The sequence below is a fragment of the Neovison vison genome, chromosome 11 (genome assembly GCF_020171115.1).
Source record: "Neovison vison isolate M4711 chromosome 11, ASM_NN_V1, whole genome shotgun sequence".
Taxonomy (NCBI): Eukaryota; Metazoa; Chordata; class Mammalia; order Carnivora; family Mustelidae; genus Neogale; species Neogale vison.
The window spans coordinates 107,174,393-107,201,363 of record NC_058101.1 but is presented as its reverse complement, the minus strand read 5'-3'; the positions used below and the strand labels follow the sequence as shown (position 1 = coordinate 107,201,363).

The window sequence follows — 26,971 nt, the reverse complement described above, 5'->3', positions numbered from 1 at the left end:
CCTCTGAGTAGAAAAGGAGGTGGAAATTTCCATGGAATAGTGGGAATCCTTAGATCTGGGTTCTTATTCCGATTTCCTGTGTAAACTCTGGCAAACGGCTTAACCTCTTTGAGCCCAAATTACCTCACTGGTAAAAATGCAGATGGTCGCAGTTATATCATAGACTCGAGATAAAGATTAAATGAGTTAGCAATATATGTAAATTCCCTAGTCTAGGGCCTGACTGAAAGTGGTAGACATTTAACAACTCCTAATTTTCTCTCTGCTACCATGTTGTGGAAGAAAGAACGCAGCACAGAAGTGAGTCAGCAACCCCAGAGTCTAGTTAGTAGCTGTTGTGAAAAAGAAACCTATAGGCCTAAAATGGCATCACTTAGGCTAAGTCACCATCTGGGGCTTTATACCTAACCTAATGGAAGTTGCAACTTTCCCCAGAAAAGTAAATCTTAACGGGTCAATCAGGAATGTTCTGACGTGCTTCAGTGAGGTAATCCTGTCACATGCGCCACAGGCAGATGAGGTAATCTGTGTGAGACCCCCCACCTTCCTCCTTCCCCCCGCCCAAAGCAATGGGACTGGCCTGAAACAAGACTTTCTTTCTTTCTTTTTTATTTTTGCTAATAACCCCTCAACCCACCCTCCTTCCTATAAAAACCTTCCATTTTGCCCAGCCCTTAAGAGCCCCTTAGCGCTGTCCAGGTCATGAATTGTTTAATAAAGCCAATTAGATCTTAAAATTTAATCCATGTATTTTTTTTTTTTAGCACTGTTAAATTTATTAGTTGTGACTCACATTAGATCACAAAGGCAATGACATATGGGGAATACTAGATAGGAAAGGAGTTAGAATGAGAGCGGGAGAGGGACGGATGCAGACGGAGCATGAACAAAGGCAAAGAAGGTCGAAACGAGAAACATGAGAAATGCGAGAGAAACTGTTTTGGCATTAGATAAAATAGATTATTATTAGACTCATTCTGTTTATTCTCTTATTTTAGTTCCTTCCTATATGAAACTATGTTTTAGACCGTGAATTAAACCTCCCAGGTTTCTGTCTCTTTAAGATATAGCCAACCAGCATTATTAAAATGCTTTCCTCATAGCTTTTATGACTTTATTTCTACTGAGTATTTTTTCTTCTGGAAAAGCCTACTCTTCCACCAAGCCTTGGCTAAGTTATCCCCTATAAACCCTTCCCCTCAAACCTGCCTCACTCTGAGGTGTGGAGAACGGCTGCATCCACCATGATCCCATAACATATTTGTCTAAGATACCATTCATCATGTTGTAGTGTAAATTATGTGTATATATCTGCTTTCCAGCAATACTGAATGCCTTAAGAGACGGACATTATCATATTTGTCTTCATACCCTAAATGCTTAGCAGCAATCTGTCAGCTTATCAGAGCTTACACTCAATCACGGGAGTAGTCTCAACGGGGCAGTCTAGCAGGTAAGAGATGGAGAGGTTTCTTTCCCTCATGGGGTTCAGCAAAGCATAGGCAGGCAGCTCACAACCCCTGCTGAGGGGCTGGGAGGAAGCCTCTCGTGCCTCCTTGGTGTCCTTACTTTCTCCCAGCCCAGCAGTAAGGGAGGACTCTGACCGACTGCCAAGCTCCTCCTCTGCTTCTGGGGTCTGGGCAATAGGTCCTAAGCCCTGGGGTGTCCCGGCGTCACCTGGATGCTGTCAGGCGTACCTGTTCCCAGGGCTTCCTCTGTTTTGTTTTGTTTTTCCTTTGCCCCAGGGTTCTCCAACTAATTTCATTTTACCCACCAGGTATCAAGCCTGGAAGGGCTCCAACTCCTCCTGCCGGAGTGTAAGTGCTCACTTGCACCTGACCGCAGGCTGCCTCAGGAGCAAATGAGCAATTTTTATTTAAGGCAAACGTTTTGTTGAAGTATAACATCTGTACAGAAATCTGCCCAAACCAGAAGAGGGCCAATGGATAGATCTATCTTCCCCTTGTAACTAACACTCAGATCAAATCACAGAATGTGCATGGCCTGAACCCCAGCCACCCTCCATAGCTCCTTCGAGTTACCATCACTTCCTCACTAAGAGTCATGGCCACTCTGGTTTTTGAACACTACAGATTAGCTTTCTGTCACGTTAAACTCTTATTTCAATGCTATTAACAACATGAGCTCTAGTATCAGGCTTCCTCCACTCATCACTATACTTGTGGCATTCACCCGTATCATTATGTGCAGCTTTGGTGACCCCCTTCTCATTCGCTGTACTTAGGTATGTAAATATACAATTTATTATTCATTCTATTAAATAGATATTTGGGTTGTTTCCATTTCTTGGCTATTACGAATATGGCTGCTATATGCAATCTTTTGGGTACAAACATGCACATTTCTGGTGAATATAAAAATACAAGTAGAATGGCTTAGTTAGATGTATGTTCAGCTCTAGTGTATAGTGAAGCAGCCGACTGTAACTGGGCATTAAAAGGGGACAGATGGTCATTTTTCTAGATGCGTTCTCTTCTGCCATATTTTCATGAACACCACTTTCCCTGCCTGCAAAGAGCCTTCCCAGATGACTCTGGTTGGATGTGTTCCATTCATGCTTTAAAGCTCAGATCTAATAACACTTCTACCATGACTTGTCCCTTAAATTCCAATCCACACCTCTTTGGGTTCGGCCCCCCAACTCTGTATAGCTGTGTATGTGTGTGTCTGTGATAATCTCCATATTTCTCATAGCATTTCTCACCTTGAATTTTATTTGTCATAGTGTATGGGTCTTTGCCACTCAGTGGCACTCACCCCCAAAGGCAGGACTCTGAGTATCTATAAAGCCTCACAGAAGGCATACATAATAGGTGCTCAACTAATGTTTGTTAAATAATTGAATGAGTGAATGGATTCTAAAAAGGATATCCATTAAGGAAGCCATATGACTTGGAGGAGGGAGTGAAAAGGGCATTGTGAAATTTAGATGTGATTTCAATGAACTAAAAATGAAAATCTTGAACTCAGAATGGGAATAAGGGAAGGCAGTGTGATCTAAGTGCTGGTGATAGCAGCACCTAGGGTCAATAAGATATGATGACTGATTGGTAGTGATTTCCATGCAAAAAGAACAAGCGAAAATATCTACTAGTTTCCATGACTCTTAATAGAAACCATTAATAGAAATGGTGAAACTAGGAGGAATCCTCAGTGGGGAAGTAAACCATAGCCCTTTCAGGCAAGGTGAGTTGAGGTTAAGGTGACCATGGGACATCTAAGACAAAACTTCAAGCAGCCACCTAGAAATAGAGAAGTCCAGCTCAGGAAAGATAAACAGATGAAGGGGCTAGATCTGGTAATCAAACCACAGAGTCTATACAGTTTACAGGGAAGCTAAGGGAAGAGGAGGCTCCAGGGGAAAATAAAGAAAAAAAAATGTTGGAAGCAGGAGGATGACCAAGCAGAAGCGGCAGGGATCTGCTGGACAAGTTAGAGGAGAATCATGATGCAGGAGGAGGAACCAGAGGATCTCCAGGTAGAAGGGGTTAGCAGGAGTGTCAGCTGCAGAAGGGAAGGCGGGTTCCACGTGACGAGCAGACACATGGCTGATGGGTGATTAAGAGACTGGCAGTGATTTGAGTGAGCCTCGATTTGCAGCTTCAAAAAAGCTTTTAAAATGACTGTCAAGATGTTCTTTAAGGCTCAGAGTTTAGAGGAACTTCAGAAGGTCTGATGTAACTCACTCCTTTTGAAGTAAGCTAAACCTAGAACACAAAGCTTACGTGATTCACCCAAGGCTAGACACAGAAACTGCCAACCCAAGCACCAAATCCAGCCAACAGCTTTGTTTGGTCTACATGAAAATGAAACTTCTACCTTCAGTTTGTCAGGAGCCTCACGAATTTTTACAGTGTAAGACTTGGCCTGTTTCAAGTATCTCAAGTATCTGTCGGGACATCATAGGCATGTGAGTTCGCAAACTGTGATCTTAGGTTACAAAGATGGCGGCACTGGGGCCAGAGCAGAGGATTCCTTCCCCGGTCATGCTCTCTTCTCTAACTCATGGTGGCGTCCATGCCTTCTTACTGATACCCTTTCCTGCAGAACTTCATTTTATTTAAATCATGGCCCGACACCATGTTAGATGAGGCTAGGGTGGCATAGCAAATTAAGTATGCAGACTCTATATAAATGCATCAAATAGAACCGAGAGTTGCCAATCAACATCATTGCCGACAACTCAAACAGGTGCATTGCCACCGAGTTTCTTGACCAATTTGATTGCTCTCCCTTGTGCCCCTAGTTCAGCTCTATCAAGCGCAGCCACAAGAGGATGCCTTGACGCCTCCAAGCGAACTAAAGACAAGAATCAAAAAGCTCTAAGAGAAGGAAACAGTCCTTTTTCTTCTCCTTAGATAAAACAAAATCCAGACTCCTTTGCCATTCATCTATAGGCTATGGATTTAAATATTCAGCATTTGTCATGGCCAGCGATACTAAAGAAACTCTAATGAGAGGAGTTAAGTAACCACTTTGTTGAGAACAAAAGTGTGAAAACATGAATAATCTTCTAATTATCTAGTTGATGGACTTTATCTATGATGTAAACACATCTGTGTCTATATTGACAAAACAAAAATACCATAACTTTATATAAGTTCTGTATAGAACCTCATTTAGAATATGATTTCCTTCAACAGCTGACTCAGAAAACTAAGAGAAGAATGTTACATATACTATGAACGAAAGGAAAGGTCAGGGCAATGTGCCTCAACATCAAAGTCAAGAGGTTTGGCTTTTGTTTGCTGTCATAGTATTGAAGCACAGCTCAGCGGTATCAAGTAAGTAATTTAAACACTCAGGGTATGATGAGGGATGTAACACCAGATTTTAAAAATCGAAAACTTCGCTTTGATATATGTCCACAACATTTATCTGTTCCTTAAAACTTTTAGCATATTTAATAAAAGATTACTTCTACATTAACTACTGAAAAGAAACCTCAGGCTTTACAGAAATGATTTTACCATGCTTCTTCCTTCCACCCAAAATAGACTCATTTGACCTGGAGCCCAAATTTCCAAAATACAGAAATGATTTGTAACCTTTCTGATGAACAGGCTTAGAGCAAACCGCTTTATTAATATTTATAACAAAAAGTATTCTTTGAAGGATGCTTGACAGTATACAAGACTTTCTGTTCACAAACTAATTTTTCAATCACTTCAACAGATATATAAATGGCAACTTTTTCCCCCTTTAAGGAAAACTTAAGATATGGAACAAAATGTTCCACCACTAAACCAACTCTGATTAATGTTATATAGATGCTGATGGCTGCTGGCTCTCCAGACAGAAGACAAGCGTCTGTGTCAGAGTCTCCTCCCACCCCCAACTGCCCCAGCCTTTCCAGCTACTCCACTGCAGGGGCTGGAATTAAGCATCGACCTCAGTGCATATCACATTAGGTTTATAAGTTTTGTTTTGTTTTCTTTAAAGATTATGTCTTATAGAGTTTAACATTCTCGATTCCTCCACAACCTCCTTCTCTTGTTATTCTGGCCACTGTCACATCAACTGTGTGTCTCATGCTAAGAACACCCAGTGGAACAGAGACTAATCAAAAGCAGAGGCAACAGCTGGACATCAGGAAAATCGTGAGGATACAAAAAACCAACAATGTCGCCAACTTCTTTCTGAAGTGATCTGAAACACTGACAATGGGCAGATTCCCCTACATTGGAAAGTATAAAAATTACTGTCACAATATTGCAAAGTGGCTTGTCAAAGGGCTAAAAATAAATTTACTATGGTCCCTATGTACTGATTGCTATGTTAATTTTAATTTACCCAGGAAGTCTAATAAACTTAAGAAAATTTAAGAGTAACTTCAATATCATTTCATTAACAGAGTTAAAATTATTTTCCTGATTTAAGTTACAAAACAAATAAAAAATGTTTTAAGTGATTATATAATTGAATGAAAAATCAAGGCTAGCATTGGATTTTTTACTTCAGTTCTTGAAACAACACATTTTCTACTAAATTCTTCTTCAGCTGCCTCGCCACTCATACCAATGCCTCTTTTATGCCTTTTCTATTATTCCTAGTTATTATATCTGTGTATTTATAGAAATGTTTTATTTATCTTTTCCTTTTGCAAGTGCTATGAACCCACCTGAACAAGGCTTGCAATGTGAACCTTTCATTTAGCCTTGTTTCTTAGAGAAGTTACATAAACATCATGAACACATCAAACAACCCATGAACTGATAGCTTAGAACACTGATGAACCAAGTATGCTCCCAAAGGCGAGCCGTCCATCCTCACCTGTAGAAGTACGAACACCCCCTGACTGTGTTGTGAGTGAAATGTTCCTGAGTCTTCTCATTTCCAAAATCCTCCAGAGGGTCTGACCACAGGATATCACACATAGGTCCATAAGCAGGTGGTTCTTTGAATCGGTCTAACTAAGAAAAATAGAAGATAGAGAGCAAAATACTAATCTTTGGAAGCTTGGAATTCAGAAAGTAGAAGCGCTGTTGAAGTCCTTGACTGCCTCCCCAGCTCTGTGCCCTGTGAGGGCGGCCCTCTTCCTCTCTTCCTGTTTGCTCTCCTGCCTTCCTCCGTTCATCCACGCTTCCTCTCTCTCTCCAGCTTTCCCTCCTTCCTCCAGAAGGGCCTCTTCATTACCTGTCTTCGTCTCACTCTTCACCTCCCTCGTGTTTCTTTAATTCCTACTCCTTGCTTCTCTTTTCGTCTCCTAGTTTACTTTTTATCTTTTCTTTTCCTCCTCCTTACTTATTTGATCTAAATATTTTAGCCATTACCAGTTGATGTGACCCTGTGTTTCACTTCTGAGGAGGAGCTTTTATGTTGTCTTGTCTTTGGGGAAATTTCTGTCACTGCCTCCATAAAACTGAGACTTAGAAATCTGGATGCAGAACAACGTATCCGGTTTACACTGAACGATACGACTTTGAGAACAAACGGCTTTCATTTTAAGAGCAGCCACTTGTTACACGGCATTCTGGATATTCATTATTAGGGGCTATCTAGTTTGGAATTAGAGTACAAGCCTGTTGTAGTTTATCTTAGTAGTTACAAACCAAGAGGAATGATAAGCAGTAAAATAAACCCCAATTTTGCTGGTCATTCTTCAGCTCACAATTCTAAGCTTTATAGGTTTACCAGAACCCTCATATGAAATCCATTTTCGAGCTATAAATGTTTAGCAAGGTCATATTTCAATTTTAAAAGGTGTATTTAGAAAGCAAGAGCAATATAATAACTGGAAATGACATTTCACCAACAATTTTATAACACTATCACTTTCCTGTAGTTTATCCTGATTGAATTGCAATTAAAGAATCTTGGTTGAAGTTAGCAGACATTATAGTCTCTTAAAAAAAACCAGAAAACAGCTGTGAAAACCTATTAAGAACTGATATTCTTCATATTCAATACTTTAATATTTTTCAAAAACCCATAGGGAAAGGTGGAAATATAAGCCTGGCAGCTGGTCAAATTCTTTTTCCCAATACATAAAAGGTGACATAAATAATGGTTTTGCTACACACCATTTTTTACTAATATCTAAAAAGAATGAGGCAATATCTCACATTTTCAACACTCAATGAAAAACTTCAATAAGCAAAGACCCTCTATATTTCAACCATTATGTTACCCATAAAATATTCATTGCAAACTTAGACTTGTTTAAGAGACTTAAATAATTTATGCTTTTGGAATAATTCATCCAAGAAAAATAATGCTTGTTCATAAAAATACAGAATTTCTTCCTAAGAAAGAAGAACTTCTTGTTAGGGATAGAAGAGCAAAGGAGGGGAATCTTTCTGATTACTTGGAATTCCCAGCTAAACATCTGGTACAGCAACCAGAATATAGAACTTAACTCTCAAAATGTTACAAAGTGCATTCTAAAATTAATACCACCAACAGGAAGAAAAAAACAACTACAAAATTAATTAAATAAAGTAAGGGTGGCAGAAACTCTGACACAGAGCAAAATGCAAAGCTAGAAATCATTTTATGGCTAAGAGAAGAGCTTAATGACATATGTGAAAATTGAACGGAATAGCTGAAACATGTCAAAAAGCAAATACTGGGGATAGCGGGTGATAGTTTTAAAATTTACTTAATTTATGATACGAGTTTAGATAATATAATGAAAGTCCATCTGATTATAGAATTCATACAGAAAGTGAACCACTCTCTCCTTCAACTCCATGACTATAGTTCAGTGTCATGTCTTTCTCGTACTCAACAGAGAACAAATACCCATGCTCTATGTGCTACAGAATTCTAGAAGCAGATGGATAGTGGTGTCTTATAAAAAAAAGACACAGAGCAGGAAGCAAAGGTTTATTTAATGTACTTCTGTTTGATTTTAAAAATAAAAATCATGCATTTCCTTTCTGATGGGAAACTAAATACTGTATTATTTTTACACTTGAAAACTTGGACCTTATTGAGAGTATGAAGATAGAATTTGAATGTTTCATTTCCTCAAATATAGTTTTTTCTTTAAAAGTCAGGGAACTTTTCAAAGAATATTGAGCACACCAATAATAATAATAATATATAAAAGATTTTAATATATATAAAATATATAAAAGATTTTCTCTTCTACTATATAAAACTATCTCATATTATCACATATTCTCAAGAAAAAGATAATTCCATACTCAAGCTAACTCATCTTTTTGCTGGCTAACACAACTGTTAATAGCCAATGTTAAATTAAGTAAAAAATACCTCAAAAAAAATCAGCTTTCACTTAACCACTAATTACAGTCAATAGGACATCACAACTGCTTTGGTCAGACTGTTGTTTTAAAGTGTTAAGCGTGAAAATAATAATTTTTAAAAAATGATAATATGGACATATTCTAAAGGTCGACTTGTGATATTTTCCCAAAAGTGAAGCAACATTTTCTGGCTCTAATAGACTATGAATATACAATGGGTTGCTTAACACCAGCCAAAGGGGGAAAAAAGGCATCTATTTTTTAGCAATCAAACATTATACATTTCAGTGACATATATCACATGGTAAAAGGAACCCTGAGGTTTTCGAGATAAAAACCCTTTCAAGTATAAATATATTTTTCTTCCTGAAGAAAAATGAATACAAAGAAGAGGTGCGTGACAACTTTAAATTACTTCAATTCAAAAGGATAAAGTTCTTGAAAAAGACAGGGACATTCCTGTTTTCACTTTATTAATGAAGTGCCCAGAATGACGAGGCTTCAAAACAACAGAACTTACTTTTCTGATATCATCTAAGGTGTTAATCTCGGGAGACAAACCACCGTGGACACACAGGAACTGCTGGTTCATCAGGGCAGCCAGGGGCAGGCAGTCAAAGGCATCCATACAGGCATCATAGACGCGTTCTGAATACTTTATTTTACCTTTTAAAACATGATTCAAAAAAATAAATAATTGACTCGTGATTTCATAGCTAGGATAATTTCCATGAAACAGTTTTGGGTTTTTTTTAACATTTCCTTCCCAGCATCAAACCACTAGCATAGAACTACACATTGCCAAGTTGCAAAGCATGATCAAATAAGTTGCACGCTTCGAAGAGGTAGAGTACAGGTTTCAGCCACTATCTGGAAGTGCAGTGTTCCTACGAAGCCATATGTAAGCCGAAGCAATTATCACTCACTGATACGGAAAAACTGGGGAGCATTCTCAGATCCAAAAAAATAACCTCTTAGGCTTTTCTGATATCCTAAGACACTACTTGTTTTTTTGTTTTTGTTTTTTGCATTTTATTTTTATTTTATTTTTAATTTTTATTTTTTATAAACATATAATGTATTATTAGCCCCAGGGGTACAGGTCTGTGAATCGCCAGGTTTACACACTTCACAGCACTCATCATAGCACATACCCTCCCCAATGTCCATAACCCCACCCCCCTTCTCCCAACCCCCTTCCGCAACCCTCAGTTTGTTTTGTGAGATTGAGAGTCACTTATGGTTTGTCTCCCTCCCAATCGCATCTTGTTTCATTTATTCTACTTGCAATGGATGCACAAAATAAATGGAGATAGAACACAGATGCTCACGGACCCAGTTCAAAGCCCTGGTGGCTAGTTGGTGAGGTGCACAGTAAGGTTCCCAGGGAAGGGGCGCGGTGACTGACTCATTGCTCAGGCCTGAGCGCTGTCTCCAGAAGTGCTCGCTGCACGTGTAACACTGACCACTCCCTATTTTTGTTTTTCACCTTTCTTCCTAAAAGCAAAATTCTCTTTGGATTTCTTTTGGCTAGCAATAACAGGTACTAATGTAGGTTTTCATAAAAGCAAAGTGACATAAGACATAATTTCAAAAGGCGGGTTATACCTGCATTATTAATCCTTAGACCTACTGTTTTACATTCTTGTTGTTCATCCCTTTTTTACAGTTTTTAGTAACTTTTTATATGGCAGAGACGAGAACTTTCGTATATATCCTTGCTGTTGATCTGCAGCTGTATCTCAAAAATTATATATACAAACAACTAGGAGACCAACAGAGCACGTAAAGCTGGCTAATTTTCCTAAGTGATCTTATAGAAAAGGAGATGGCAAGAAATTTTCTAAAGTTGTTTCCATATCACTGCACGTTGCTTTTCCCTTACTGACTTATAGCTAATATTCTGAGAAAAGTCTCTGTACTCCACTGAATAGAGGGCTAAATGACAGAGAGAAATTTGTTTCACTGAACAACAGGGAAAATTAAGAGAGGAAGAAAATGAATTTACATGAAGTACTCCTCACTTCTAGTATTTATGTCTGAAGGAAGACGTCATCTCTAATTTTGTAAAATCCACTAGAGGCTAGTAAATCTATTGAGTCCAAAAGAGGTACAGTTGAATTTGCCCTCCATCTGCTTTTCTTGAGTGATTTGAGATGAAAGGGTAAAATTATTCCCCTGAATAGTAGTATTCTGGCTATTTTTAGAAACTAAGTTAATCATTGGTTCTTAGGCAAATTACATCAAAAATTAATTTGAACTTTCAGATCACTATATAGAAAATTTACAATTTAAAAAGAAATTCTGAATTCTCTTCATTGTCCATGCTTAGAAAGAAATATGGAATGACATAGAACAAAATTGTATCATTTTTTAAGTTTTTGAGTTTTAGGCAATGGATATCATCATGTGCTCTTGGTATGAATTAAAGTGACTAGCACATACGGCATTAAAGGAAGAAGCTTGAAGTATACTTACATTCTTGTTTAAATGTGAAATACTCTGTTAGATGTCTACATTCATGATTTCCACGAAGTAAAAACAGTGTTTTGGGGTAAAGAATTTTCAAGGCCCACAAATACAGCACACACTGAAAAAAAATAAGAATAACATAAAAATAAACATTTTCCCATTATATTTAAGGGTCCCATGGCCCACACATAAGGAAGACATGAACTAATGTGTGTCTATGACCGAAAGTTTCCAAAAGGCTAGACCTTATTAAGGAGGATATTAAAAATTAAACAGAAAATATTAGTACAAAGCCAAGGTTTATATGCATAAACTGATTTTCTATGCACCACAAGAAAACAATGGACTGTACAGGGTCTATTGGAAGAAGTCTGAATAAAGATATACTCAAAATATACTGGTGTACAAGCATGAGAAGAAACGTGATTAGCAATTAATGAATAAAGACACCTCTCTTTATAAAACAAATTAAAAAAAGATAACAGAAACAGGAGAGGGCGCCTGGGTGGCTCAGTGGGTTAAGCCTCTGCCTTCAGCTCAGGTCATGATCCCGGAGTCCTGGGATTAAGGCCCACATCGGGCTCTCTGCTTAGCAGGGAGCCTGCTTCCTCCTCTCTCTCTGCCTGCCTCTCTGCCTACTTGTGATCTTTCTCTCTGTCAAATAAATAAATAATTGTTAAAAAAAAAAAAAAAGAAAAGAAAAGAAAAGAAAGAAAGAAACAGGAAAATTTGGAAGGAAAGGCAAGACAAAATTTGGAAGTAAACAATGCCACCAGCCTCAGGCTGACTGATTTCTTTTCTTTTTTTCTTTCTTTCTTTTTTTTTTTTTTTAAGATTTTATTCTTTAAGTAACCTCAACACCCACTGTTTGGCTTGGTTTATATCCAAATATAATTAAGCTGAAGGCCAGAGATCTCACTACACATTCTGCAACTAACTACAGGAAGAATTTCATATACCTTAAAACTCTCAAATTAATTACTTGGGTATTACAGTTTGTATAAAAATGAAGGTCCCCTTTGAATTCACCAGGTTTGGAATAAGCCTCCACTGAAACAGTCATCCTGGAGTGTGAATTAAGATAAGCAGGATACTGGAGTACTACCATCAATTTCATTATCCTTCACTGGCCTTCATCAAGAACCCACAGGAAAGAGAAAACCACTCTTTGAAAACAAGTATGCTCTTTTTTCCTCATTAAGTTTATCTTCTAAAAGTGAGGATAAGAAGATAAGAGGACCACAAAAATATTGAGACAAGCCTGATTCTGGTTACTAAAATCTGAAACCAAAAATCATTTAAAACATTTACATTTTTATAAAGAGCTTTCCAACATAAAGTAAATATGCTGCATAATGTCCACTGAGAAAAGCTACTAGTGATTCATTTGTTGTGATACCTGTGAAGACTAATCACCTCTGTCAGCTTATATACCAATTTATTAAATGAGTGGAAATAATTATGTTTGAATATACAGCCCACGTCCTGGGGAAAAATATTAATTATCAAGGCAAGTATGTATTACTTATTTTTCAAGTAAGATATTGTTTCCAACTATGTAATTATAATTGGAGTAAACAAATAATAGGTTGACATCAAATTTTGTATACACACACACACACATATGTTACTTCAATTAATTTTCTAATTATCATTTTCTGGTTATACTTATTAGCTAAAGTTCACATGACAAATAATAGTATTTCTGAACAGTTGACCAAATGGTCTACACAAATGATCCTTAAGGCATTATGATCCGTCGTCCATGGTGCACATTCCCTGTTATCCCAGTGGGTAGTATGGTGGCTTGATGAGTCTCTGACTGTTACACATCTGGTTTTCAGGGTACACTGACATGCTTTCACAAAAGAAGTGTTACTCAAACTCGTCTCGCACTTCAGAGAAGATATTTGTAAACGATTATTACAGTCAATGAGGAAACTATTCCCAGTTTAAACTTTACAAAGTTGTACCTTAATACTAAAGAAATACACACACACACACACACACACACACACATACACTCTTCCATATTGGTTGTTAACTTTGGATGTCTAGTTTGGAATAAGATGAGAATGTAAAGTCTTTTAAAAATTGTATTTATGGGGCACCTGGGTGGCTTAGTGGGTTAAAGCCTTGGCCTTTGGCTCCGGTCATGGTTTCAGGGTCCTGGGATGGAGCCCAGCATGGGCTCTCTGCTCAGCAGGGTGCCTGCTTCCTCCTCTCTCTCTGCCTGCCTCTCTACTTGTGATCTCTATCAAATAAGTAAATAAAATCTTTTAAAAAATTATATTTATTTACTAAAATTGCTACATCTAATATATTCCGTTTTTATATTGAGAAAGAGTATATGTTTTGGCCATACTGTAGCTGCTTTTAAAAAAGTTTTTCTTGCTGTTGTTTTTATTAAAGTCTAATTTATATAGGAAGAAGTGCACATATTTTCAATACGCCAGTCAATGAGTCTGTATATGTGTATATTCTCATGAAATGACTAACCAAATCCACTCACATTTCAGCACCCAGAAGGCTCCCTTGTGGCCCTTCCCAATCGCTTCTCGGCCTTTTGGCTAGGATCAAGTGTGGCCCTTCCCAATCAATATCCTTTTGGAAATGTTTATTACATTTCTAAAATTCCAACCACAATTCTGAACTCTTCACATTGGCTTTGTCTGCAAGAATCTTAAGCAAAGCTATTATCTCTCCAACTAAAATCTAAAACACGATTTTCTAACCCCTGTTAAGTGCTACAGGAGTCGCTTTTTAGGACCCATATTTTCTCCTTGCCGTCTGTTAAAGATCCAGTTTTGACATTAGCACATGGCTTTATCGCCTTTAGTTTTAATTTCTGTAGCTTTTTCCTAACTGAAATCTCAAAGAGTGATACAGAAATATTTTATGATATGCTTTTCATACTTATCTACCTTTTTAATGATTCACGGCACATTTAATAGCCTTGTTATTTAATGGATATAAAGCACCTAGTATATGGGAGTTTAAGAAATATTAGTTCCTTTTTCCTGTAAATGAGAAGGAAGACAGGAACACCGGAGGTAGGGAAGGACTGAAGAAAAGCAAGAAAAGAGAAAAGAAGAGGAGAAGAAAAAAGAAAGGGAGAAAGAAAACATAACTTAATTTCCAAATTCTTGGCTCAGCATACCCTCAAAATAAGAATCCTGTTTTCACATTTTATTTCCTTCTCCCCTGTGGCAAGAACAAAATATCTTCCCAAGCGCTGACTAAAACCACAAATGCAGCCAATATGGAAGAAGTGGCATGGTAAATGAAAGGGCAAGAGTGAATTGGAGAGTGGAGCCCGGCCAGCCTTTACCCTCAACATCTGGTGGGCGAGAGCCGCCAAGTACAACACTGTCTTGCGGGCAACTGTTCTGCCATCTAAAGTTCTAATATTCTGGGGACCTGTCGATCTGAAGCGAAATCATAATTGGACTTTATTTTTAAAAAAAGGAAAGTTTCTTCTAAAAAAAAGTATCACAATCACTATGCACGGAAACACAAATTAGTTAAAATAATTGGTTATTTTCTTCTATGTGGTAGGAGATGGCTAATGTGAACAAAATGTTCACTGAATTAATTGGTTAAGGTGGAAACAGAGAGGCAAGTTACATTGGCCTTTTTGCACGGCTAGATGTAAATTCCTTGTGCTAATGACTTTCAACCAGACCTTGACAGTCTTTCCAGGGCTACTCGAAATAATTTAACAGTTACAACTTACAATTAGTTTTAAAGTATGAACAACTGAGTACCCTCTATATTTTTATTAATTTCTGTCACAGACATGGCTTTCTCCTATTTAATCTATCAATCTTCCCCAATGAAGCAGCACTAAGGATATAGTTTTGCCAAGGATACCATTTTCTTCATTAGTTTAATTGGTTCACTGGTAAGAGTCGTGCAATGATTTATTTTTGTAATTTATGCCTTTTGATGATGAGTATTCTTGGAAACTTTTATAGGGGAGTAAAGAAAAGAGGCGAAAGAGGGAGGAAGTTAAAAAGCAAATAGACAGCTTCAGATATACATCAAGCAGCCTTCCAAAATAATTCTCCACGCTGTGATATGTTCCAATCAAAAGGGACGCCTCTCAGTCATGGGACAATTAAGTGAGGGAGTACACTGGCTGGGAAAAGATCCAAACTCCCGAAATGTCAAATGCGGCTCCTCTCAGACATTCCCTGCCTGGTCTGACAAGCATGCCGACAGGCAGCAGAGCCTCTAGTCCTGCCCTGACAGAGACCATCGGCGGCGGGGAGACAGCAGACAATTCCTTCCTCGTGTCTGTGGCATCACTCTGTCACCTAACACGGCTTGCTGCACTGTCTGCTTGTTACTCTCATGCAGAAGCACGGGATGCTGCCTGACTTGCCGAGGTTCATTTCGTCTCTGAGTTCACAGCGAATAAACACAACAACTCTTCCTGCTTAACCGAATTTGAGGCTTGGGCTGAGACCTTTATGTAAGTAGCCCGGGAGTGGGGGCTCGAGGCTAAGCTCACAGCCCTGCGGCGTGCAGCCGCACAGACTGGCTAAGAAAAGCACACGAGCAAGCAAACAGAAGGAAACGGGGAGGCGTGCCTCATCTGCAGTTCTGTTTTTCTCTGCATTCTCGGAGGAGCGCCCTCCGACGCGGACCTCTACAGACACGTATGCTTGATCAAAGAGATTAGGTAGCATAATGCCATCATCAGAAAGAGGATGGTATTTGGTGTGAGACAAATTATTACTCCAAACAAAATGACCTCTTCCATCACTACTCAAAAGCCCGCTTGTTTTAGTTGGGCTAACGTTGTGGGGAGTGATTTCTAATCTTGGCATAAAGAGAAGGTGGTGGAAAGGGGTGGGGAGGGATGCAGACACAAACTCCGTGTCCTGCCCACAGCACATTACCTACTGCTTGGAAACACTACCCGGCAGAGATTGTATGAACCTACTCTTCAAAGCTGATTTGGTAAAATTAAACATAAGTGGCTCCTCTTTGCCCAGAGGAGAGCTAAAGAATACCTGCAGGGCAGCGCTAAATTATTGAGGAATCAAGAACATTTTGAAAGCTGTTAGGATAGTCCATGCCGGAAAAGGGAGCTCTGATTTTAGGAACTCTCGTAAACTGAGAGTGTCTTACTCAAACAGAATATGCTGTATTCCATGCTGGACCTTCAGATTGAAGAGGTGCAGGAGAGGGCCACGTGTGCCTGTTTGCATGTGCGTGAGTGGATATAAAAGTGTGGATCAGTTTCTGCAACACTGATGTGTGCATTTTTGGTGGCTCGCCTCGTGAATGTGGCCAAGGCGTGGGGTGGAGTGGGAAAAGCACAGACTTTGAAGCCCGCGCTGTCATTTACTATGCATGCAACTCTCTCTGAGCTCTGGTTTTCACCCGCACAGAACGAAGACATTTGCACGTTCCTTGCAGAACTGTGAGGAATAAAGGAGTTCATGTATCCCAGCCCAACAAGAGCATTTCGGCATGCAAACAATGTAAGCTTCCTTAATCCACCATTAAGAGCCCCAAAGTATTCTTGGTAAATATATTTTATAGAAACATCTGTTCTATTTTAAACATGATGATATCACTGAGCCATCCCAAAGCCTCTCAAAGGTCACAGTCTAATCAAAATGGATCCTTTTCATAGAGGAGGACTTCACATTTTTGTTATTTCTGTATGCATGTGGCAAGTCCCTGGAGCTGTACTCCCAGACACTTAGAGTTTAATTAAAGAGCTGTTTGTGAAGATGGGAACTCTGGTATATGCATCTCAGAACTTCCAAATGTCCTGATACATTTGCTATGTCATCAGCATTGGGGTTCAATCTCTGATCTTTTGAATTCCAAAAGGTGCCCAAGACACACAAAATTGCAAATTTTGGGGTGCCTGGGTGGCTCAGTGGGTTAAAGCTTCTACCTTCGGCTCGGGTCATGATCCCAGGGTCCTGGGATCTAGACCCGCATGGGGCTCTCTGCTCAGCAGGGAGCCTGCTTCCCCCCACCCCCGCCTGCCTCTCTGCCTGCTTGTGATCTCTCTCTGTCAAATAAACAAATAAATAAAATCTTTTTAAAAAATTGCAAATTCTATAGTTCAAGTATCTAAATAAATTGTAGACTCAAAAGAAATCTGCTGAAGAGTAAGTTAGTGATTATTGCTTCTCGAGTTCTTTAATTTAAGGAAACAGAGCTCTAAAAAGCTCCTAATTAGGGAGAGTTTAGAAACTTCAAGTAATTTGAGGCCAGAGCTTCAGAAGCCTCAACTCTCAGAGTAAAAATTCAAAGGTAAATAAACATGAACCAGATTAAGAAATAATATTATCCAAAGAAGGAGCTGGCGAGACAAAGATGGAGTCCAAATGTGTCAACTGTTCCTCAAGGAACACATGATTTAGTGGTTCCTCTTTACTAGTAAATTAATAGGGAATGGTGTTATTTCTTTGATTAGATTGAGAAGATGGCAATTAAGTAGTTCAAAATTGCAAATATGCTATTAAAAAAATTTTCCAACATAGCACTCCATCGTTTGGCCAATAAAGATAATCACTCCCAACAGGATAATCTTCGGCTTTCCCTAAGAAGGTGAGCTTCAAGGAAAGTGGAATATCTATTTTGTTCACTCTCAGAACCTTACATAGGAGAACTTTGCATGTTAAATGAATAAGATGTATTTAAGAGTCGCTCAAATAATTTTTGAAGCTATTTATGCAGATTCCACACAGTTGTAACTTAAGAGAAGTAGTAGAAACATTTTACGCCCATTTCTGTTTTCTACCTATTGCAGTCTTTTACAAACCTGGCTACATATTGAAAATCACCTCTGGCCATAGCAACAAGTTCTGGTCTATGGGATGCAAGCCGAAGTAATGGTACCACTTCTAAGAAATATGCATAAATGAGAAGACATGTCCTTCTCTTTTTTTTTTTTTCCTTCTAGCTGAATGCAACATGGGACATGATGGCGGAAGCTGGTGTAGCTGTCTTGGGTCACAAGGCAGTCTTTGGAATGAGCCCGTGCATCCCATGTCTATCAGAGCAACAAGGCAGAAAGAACCTGGGCCCTGGCACCATGCTGGGACATACCACATGGGCAGTCCCATCTGTGAGCTTCTACTGGAGAGAGAAATAAACTTTTATCTTGTTCCAACCACCATTTCTCAGGTCGTTATTTTCTCTTGGCAGATACCAGTCCTAATGTGATATAAAGGTATTAGAAAATTTGTATTCAATCGCCCTTCCCTACTAAGTTGGTCGAGTTAGCACATGAATGACATCTGTGGAGTTTACTAATGTTTTCCCCTGTACTTTTCGTATTTCAATTTCCTTCCTAGCTAGTCTCCCTCCTTTGATTTAGTCTTCCTCAGTCATGTTTGCTCTCAGAATTGTTCCGCTTTTCTATATTACAATGGCAATCATTTTCCATACTTCTTTTATCACAAGGTTTTAATAATTCAAATCATTGAATCCTGGATGACCACCTAGTCTAGGCTTTTGATTCTATATAACTTTTTATAGTCATATTTTCCAACATAGATTTAGTTTTCTAGAGAGCAAGGCTACACATCTCTTCAAATTCTCTATAGTTCTGATCATAGTGCATATACATTTCATGTGTTTACTAATACAGTACGTGTTTACCAAATGGAAGAAATATCAAAAATTTACTTTCTTCTTTTGTTTTTATATACCAAAACCATCCATCCTTCCCTCATCATCATGAATAAATAAGAAGTATATGGTTCTCAAATACACAAAGGCTAATATTTGGTGAAAATATTAAATATATTTTAATATATATAGCCAATGACTATAGCTTCTCTCTCTGTATATATAGACTCAATTACTGAAGGTAAATTGAACAAGCAAAAATATAAAATTGGTATGATAACTTTAAAAACAAAAGCTGTTTAAGAATGGTATGTTCTTCAACCTAAAATATTCCTATAGTAAATAAAATATTATGAAAATTTAAAAACCTAGTCCCCTTTTTACATGATTATTATGAATATATGATGTTGGTGTGAGACTTTTATAAAGTTGATTTCTCTCTTAATTAAGAATATATGGAGGGCACGTATTGCATGGAGCACTGGATGTGGTACATAAACAATGAATCCTAGAACACTGAAAAGAATTTTTAAAAATAAATAAATAGGGGCGCCTGGGTGGCTCAGCGGGCTAAAGCCTCTGCCTTCGGCTCAGGTCATGATCCCCAGGGTCCTGGGATCGAGCCCCACATCGGACTCTCTGCTCAGCGGGGAGCCTGCTTCTTCCTCTCTCTCTCTCTGCCTACTTGTGATCTCTGTCTGTCAAATAAGTAAATAAAATCTTTTAAAAAATAAATAAATAAATAAATAAATAATTTAGAAAAGAATATTTTTTATCCCTTTAAATGCTTTTTTTTTTTTTTTTTTTTTTCCCTGAGAGCGCATATAAAAATGTCAGGTACTATAGCATGAGCTCTGCTTCTTTAACAATCATTCTTATTTCAAATCATTTCTCTTTTTTTTAAAGATTTATTTATTTATTAAAGAGAGAGAGAGACAGAGAGCCCATGCATGTGCAAAAGTGGGAAGTGGAGGGTGGGCAGAGGGAGAAAGAGAATCCTCAAGCAAGCTCCCTATACAGAGCCTGATGTAGGCCTTCATCCCAGAACCCTGAGATCATGGCCCAAGCTGAAATCTAGAGTCAGACACCCAACCAACTGAACCACTCAGGCATCCCATCAAATCATTTCTTCCAATAAATATCTAACGAAACCTTTCTGTGTTTGAGATACCATGGTAAGCACTGGGAAAAACAAAGAAGTGAATAAAGTGAGGTCTTCGCCTTTATTTTTTTTTTTTTTTTTTTTTTTTTAAAGATTTTATTTTATTTATTTGAGAGAGAGAGACAGTGAGAGAGAGAATGAGCGAGGAGAAGGTCAGAGAGCGAAGCAGACTCCCCATGGAGCTGGGAGCCTGATGTGGGACTCGATCCCGGGACTCCAGGATCACGCCCTGAGCCGGAGGCAGTCGCCTAACCAACTGCGCCACCCAGGCGTCCCTTCGCCTTTATTTTGAATGCAATTTCTACTTACCTGAAGCAGGTGCAGGTGGGAGCTTGAGGAAAAACCGCTACTCAAAAATTATCTGTTTTGTTTTAATTAATGAGTTTGACAAATTACCCTTGTTAGATGACAGATGCCAAAAAAGACAAAATATAGCAGCTGTGAGTGTACTCACACATACTCACACACAAAAAAACAGACACAGACATAGACACACATGCACATGGTTATCAAATTACAAAGGTAAGTTATTGCCTCACAATTATAAGGCATAATCATACAAACACATTCCTGCTTATTTAATAAACTTAGTTTAGTTCTCTCAATAGGAAAAAGTATTATCTAATGTAAAATACGATGCAATTTTTGTGAAGTTGCAAATATAGAAAAGGTATAAAAGGCAAAGTCTTAATAATAGCCATTTCCTTGGCATCTCTATGCATTAAAAAGCATATGGGAATCAACCGAATATAGAATACATAGTATCCCAATAACTGAGTGTACTATTATAGACTAGGAATTTCCTTAAGACAATAACATTTACCACTTGTGGTTTGCCAAGATATTGTTGACTCATTCCCAAATAGCTAAGAAATGATACAGACTTACTTCGATACTGAAGTACCCTCTGTCAACATAGTCCCCTAAGAAGAGGTAGCGAGTGTTGGCAGGAGATCCCCCCACTTCAAAAAGCTTCATCAAGTCAAAGAATTGTCCATGGATGTCCCCACAAACTGAAAGAAACAAAGAAAATTCATTTTATGGTCACATTATGATTCTCAATTAGATTAAAAAATTACAAAATCTTAGAGGCAGAAGGAAGGTATAGCTCATCTTAGCTGAAACATTCTTTTGCAAAATAGGATAAGGGAGACAGAGATTTCAATGTTAATTAATGGCGGACCTGGCTCTAGGATCCAAATCTACCAATTCACAGATTAACTGTGAAAGTAAATATAATAATAATAATGAATAGTATTGCTGTGCTTTCAATAATGCATCACCACACCCCATCCTTAGAAATTTAGGCACCACTTCTGATTTAATACCAACAAGGTTATGGGATGAATTTTCCCTTTGTAGAGAAGAGATAAGGCAAAGAGAGGTTCAGAAATTTGGAATTATCTCTATATAACTGAGGTCTAAATAAATAAGTACTACATTTTATTACCTCCTGGAGAAAAAGAAAGTTAATATGTATCATAAAAACTGTATTTCATTGACCCTAAAATGCCGTCAATTATAAAACACATCATTAGTTTATGCATCACCAAAAAAAACCCCTCCAATTTAATTTAAATTATAAAAGAACATTTTATAAGATGTACTTTAATATTGGATGTTAAAATGACAAAAAAATCATCATTTTAAAATTAAATTGTCATTTTTTTAATTAAAAAAAAAATCAAAGCTTGTAAAGTACCAAAATCACCGGGAAATAGCATTTCCTAACTTTCTCACCTTCTCTTTTAAAACCAAAATTCTTGAGAGAATGACGTAGCCTCTCTTTTTAGAAACCCCTTATTCAGTACTTATCATTTCCTTTACTACTTCCAAAGCCTTAAGTATATATATATATATATATATATATATATATATATATATAAAATCTCCATTATACAGATGAGGAAATGGTGTAGCTAAGACAGGTTATGGGGCTAAGCAAGATCACTCTTCTCTATGGATGATCCAGGATTTAAATTCAGATTTGTGTAATTCAAAGCTTTTGCTGCCAACCATAATTTATAATATCTTTGCTATTTTATATGTTTTACCTATGTATATGTATTTAATATTTTAAAATAATTTTATGTTTAAATGATGAACATGATGGGCTGTTTCCTGAACACTAAGAGGTTCATGGAATGAATATATCAACAAATAGAAGGCTAAAAGCATGTCATCTTAACCCATTCTGTGCTGCAATCAATTTAAGATAAAACCATTTTAGTCCACCTCCATCTCCTTCCCCTTCTCCTCCTCTTGTTCGCTAGATGTGGGTCTTCATGTCTTAAATAATCCAAGTTCCTTTCTTCCTTGGATTTCCACAGGCTGACACCTTTTGACCCACCAGTCACAGGTCAGAGGGTTCTTTCTTTCTTTCTTTCTTTTTTTTTTAAAGATTTTATTTATTTATTTGACAGAGAGAGATTACAAGTACGCAGAGAGGCAGGCAGAGAGAGAGAGGAGGAAGCAGGCTCCCTGCTGAGCAGAGAGCCCGATGCGGGACTCGATCCCAGGACCCTGAGATCATGACCTGAGCCGAAGGCAGCGGCTTAACCCACTGAGTCACCCAGGAACCCCAGAGGGTTCTTTCTTGAGCATTCTTTTTAAAGGAGTTGCCTCTCTCCTAAATCATTCCTCATCCAATGAATTTGCTTTCTTCACAGTACTTAACACTATCAGGAATTGTCTAGCTTATTAATTTGCATGCTATTTCTTCCCTGATCTTTCCCAAGGAAATATAACCTCTGTGAGGTTGTATAACTGGTCAGTCTTGGTTGCTGTATCCCCAGTATTAAGAACACCACCTCCCCACCAATGGGTGCATGAGAAATATGTGCTACCTGAGGATTCTTCCACTGGCCCTGCCTTGTGCTTAATTTGGAAATTCATTAACCAAGAAGTCAGGGATTTTGAGATGCCCTTGGGATTGATAGAGTTGGATGACAAGTCTATAGGGCTTCACCGGTGCAAGCCAAAAGCCTTCAACTTGTCTGAGATGCTTGATTTAAGCCTTTGAGTCACAACTTTCAAAAACAGTCTGCAGCAAGACTGGATTAGAAGGTGGGACCTCCAAGCATCCAATGGTGGTTCCCTTACCTGGTTCTACACCAGAAACACATGGGGGAGGATTGGAAGCTAGATCCCTGGACTTTGAACTGGAATCTCCAGAGATACAGATTTATAACCAGCTCTTAGATAACAGCTAAACAGACCTGCAGTTTTGAGCCTTTGTGGGCCCACTGCAGTCCCCAACCTGCAAGCTTGTGTGGTTCCCTCCCCTCATAGGGATTATATGTGGGAGAGACACATGTTTGAAAGGCAACTTCTTTCTAAGTTAATTCCAGGTTGGTGTGAAAGTAGGAGTTCCTATTTGTGAAAGGATAATATTGAAGGGATTGTCTGATCAAATCTAGGAGAAAGAGAAGAAGCTAAGAAAACTGATAACAAAGAACAAAACTACTTCTTTGGGCTTTTGAATGTAGCTTATTGCTTATGCCTTGTGCACTTCAGTTTTAAGATAAATTATTTATCCCAAATAGCTGGGGACATTCACTATTGATACCAAACTTCAGGATTAAAGTGACTGCCACACCCAAGAAAATAGTGGGTGGGAACCATGGCACCATACAGAGGGAAAGTTACCTCTTTGTGATGGTAAGTGAACGGTATAGCCAGGTAGCTTTCCCTCTCTCTGTTGCTGTGGCTCCCACCTTCAATCCTCTTGGGTTTATCTGAGCAGTATAAAATGCAAGTGAACGAGGAAAGCTGTCTTTTTGTTTGCTCAGTCTCCAATTCTCAACCAGACTAGGTCCATTCATCTTCAAAATCATTTGGTTTTAACAGCACTTCCAAACAACAAGGCTTTGACAATTCTATCAAACCTTCAAGGCAAGCTCTTTCTTCATCAACATAGACCTGTTTCCCACATTTCCCTAGCTCTCATTATTTGCTTCTCATCCCCAACTGAACACTGTGGATGGATTACTCTACTAAGGGCCAGCATCAAAAGGCCTGTCAGTCCATTATCACCACTGCTATTCAACATAGTACTAGAAGTCCTAGCCTCAGCAATCAGACAACAAAAGGAAATTAAAGGCATCCAAATCAGCAAAGAAGAAGTCAAACTATCACTCTTCGCAGATAATATGATACTATATGTGGAAAACCCAAAAGACTCCACTCCAAAACTGCTAGAACTTGTACAGGAATTCAGTCAAGTGTCAGGATATAAAATCAATGCACAGAAATCAGTTGCATTTCTCTACACCAACAATAAGACAGAAGAAAGAGAAATTAAGGAGACAATCCCATTTACAATTGCACCCCAAACCATAAGATACCTAGGAATAAACCTAACCAAAGAGGCTAAGAATCTATACTCAGAAAACTATAAAGTACTCATGAAAGAAACTGAGTAAGACACAAAGAAATGGAAAAATGTTCCATGCTCCTGGATTGGAAGAATAAATATTGTGAAAATGTCTATGCTACCTAAAGCAATCTACACATTAAATGTAATTCCTATCAAAGTACCATCCATCTTTTTCAAAGAAATGGAACAAATAATTCTAAAATTTATATGGAACCAGAAAAGACCTCGAATACCCAAAGGGATATTGAAAAAGAAAGCCAAAGTTGGTGGCATCACAATTCCGGACTTCAAGCTCTATTCCAAAGCTGTCATCATCAAGACAGCATGGTACTGGCACAAAAACAGACACATAGATCAATGGAACAGAATAGAGAGCCCAGAAATAGACCCTCAACTCTATGGTCAACTAATCTTCGACAAAGCAGGAAAGAATGTCCAATGGAAAAAAGACAGCCTCTTCAATAAATGGTGTTGGGAAAATTGGACAGCCACATGCAGAAAAATGAAACTGGACCATTTCCTTACACCACACACAAAAACAGACTCAAAATTGATGAAGGACCTCAATGTGAGAAAGGAATCCATCAAAATCCTTGAGAACACAGGCAGCAACCTCTTCGATCTCAGCCGCAGCAACATCTTCCTAGGAACATCGCCAAAGGCAAGGGAAGCAAGGGCAAAAATGAACTATTGGGATTTCATCAAGATCAAAAGCTTTTGCACAGCAAAGGAAACAGTTAACAAAATCAAAATACAACTGACAGAATGGGAGAAGATATTTGCAAACGACATAGCAGATAAAGGACTAGTGTCCAAAATGTATAAAGAACTTAGCAAACTCAACACCCAAAGAACAAATAATCCAATCAAGAAATGGGCAGAGGACATGAACAGACATTTCTGCAAAGAAGACATCCAGATGGCCAACAGACACATGAAAAAGTGCTCCATATCACTTGGCATCAGGGAAATACAAATTAAAACCACAATGAGATACCACACCAGTCAGAATGGCTAAAATCAACAAGTCAGGAAAGGACAGATGCTGAAGAGGATGCAGAGAAAGGGGAACCCTCCTACACTGTTGGTGGGAATGCAAGCTGGTGCAACCACTCTGGAAAACAGCATGGAGGTTCCTCAAAATGTTGAAAATAGAACTGCCCTATGACCCAGCAATTGCACTACTGGGTATTTACCCTAAAGATACAAACGTAGTGATCCAAAGGGGCACGTGCACCCGAATGTTTATAGCAGCAATGTCCACAATAGCCAAACTATGGAAAGAACCTAGATGTCCATCAACAGATGAATGGATCAAGAAGATGTGGTATATATACACAATGGAATACTATGCAGCCATCAAAAGAAATGAAATCTTGCCATTTGCGACAACATGGATGGAACTAGAGCGTATCATGCTTAGCGAAATAAGTCAAGCGGAGAAAGACAACTATCATATGATCTTCCTGATATGAGGAAATAGTGCTGCAACATGGGGGGGTTAAGTGGGTAGGAGAAGAATGAATGAAACAAGATGGGATTGGGAAGGAGACAAACCATAAGTGACTCTTAATCTCACAAAACAAACTGAGGGTTGCTGGGGGAGGGGGGTTGGGAGAAGGGGGGTGGGGTTATGGACATTGGGGAGGGTATGTGCTTTGGTGAGTGCTGTGAAGTGTGTAAACCTGGCGATTCACAGACCTTTACCCCTGGGGATAAAAATATATGTTTATAAAAAATTAAAAACTTAAAATTAAAAAAAAAAAGGCCTGTCAGATTGAAAAGGCTCCAAAACTAAAGAAACACAATACTGTTAATAAAAGCATTCCCACTTTCTATGAAATTATCCATACACTTGGATAAATATTTCCCTCAAAATATATATTATGTCTTCAATAGATTATTAGGAGAATTGTACATATTTCCATCAGAAATGTAGATAGTTATGGCATTAATAAGATGAACATATCAAAGATAATGAAATAAAACACAAGGATTTTTTTTTTTTTCTGGACCATTGATACCCATATTCATGAGTAACCTGATGTGCCACAACCTGATGGTTATTTTCCTTATGAGCTGTGGTCCTACTTTTGTTTTTATACTGGAGAAGGAAGAACTCCATTAGTTTGTATACTTCTCAGGTATACCAAGCAGTTCAGTCTATTTGGTGAGAAGGTGTCATTATTTTCTTGGTTCTTTCCCTAAGTGGGGTGACTAAGTGAGTTTGAATGTGGTTATTCTAATATTCTCAGTACAACAAAATGGTACAAGAGTGACCAACATCCTGTTGTGCTACCATATTCATTACTTTTTTCTCTTCTGCTATCAGGAAATACAAAAATTATGCCGAAAACAATCACACGCTAAGTAATGCCTAAATGAACAATTACTTTTAAGTAACTGCCTTTTAATATTGCTTCCCTGCCCACAATGATTCTCAGTCCACCACACATAAAACTTTATTGGAAAAGATTCTCACACATGAGTGGTACCAACTTCTGATCTAAATCTCCTGAAGGAGAGTATGGAATTTTGAAGTGGGAAGCTGAAAAAAAAACATACAGAGAGGATATGTCTTTATTTCTTAAGGAAAGGAATAGCTTTTATTTCTAA

The 26,971-nt window shown here is 38.3% G+C and overlaps 1 protein-coding gene and 1 long non-coding RNA gene across 3 annotated transcripts in view; one reads left to right on the top strand and one right to left on the bottom strand.

Annotated features, from left to right (window-relative positions):
- The window catches only part of PPP3CA (protein phosphatase 3 catalytic subunit alpha), a 325,304-nt gene that overhangs the window by 62,253 nt on the left and 236,080 nt on the right, over window positions 1-26,971 (bottom strand). For both annotated transcript variants that reach the window (XM_044224402.1, XM_044224401.1), the window contains exons 3-6: window positions 20,866-20,990; window positions 11,214-11,325; window positions 9,256-9,401; window positions 6,295-6,434 (exon numbers count right to left, since the gene is read on the bottom strand). In XM_044224402.1, the coding sequence (XP_044080337.1) occupies window positions 6,295-6,434; window positions 9,256-9,401; window positions 11,214-11,325; window positions 20,866-20,990 (523 nt within the window). The remainder of the gene's footprint in view (window positions 1-6,294; window positions 6,435-9,255; window positions 9,402-11,213; window positions 11,326-20,865; window positions 20,991-26,971) is intronic.
- Window positions 15,624-18,466, top strand: LOC122889342. Its single transcript, XR_006380889.1, has 3 exons — window positions 15,624-15,684; window positions 16,610-16,702; window positions 18,145-18,466. It is a non-coding gene; the product is annotated as an uncharacterized LOC122889342 (long non-coding RNA).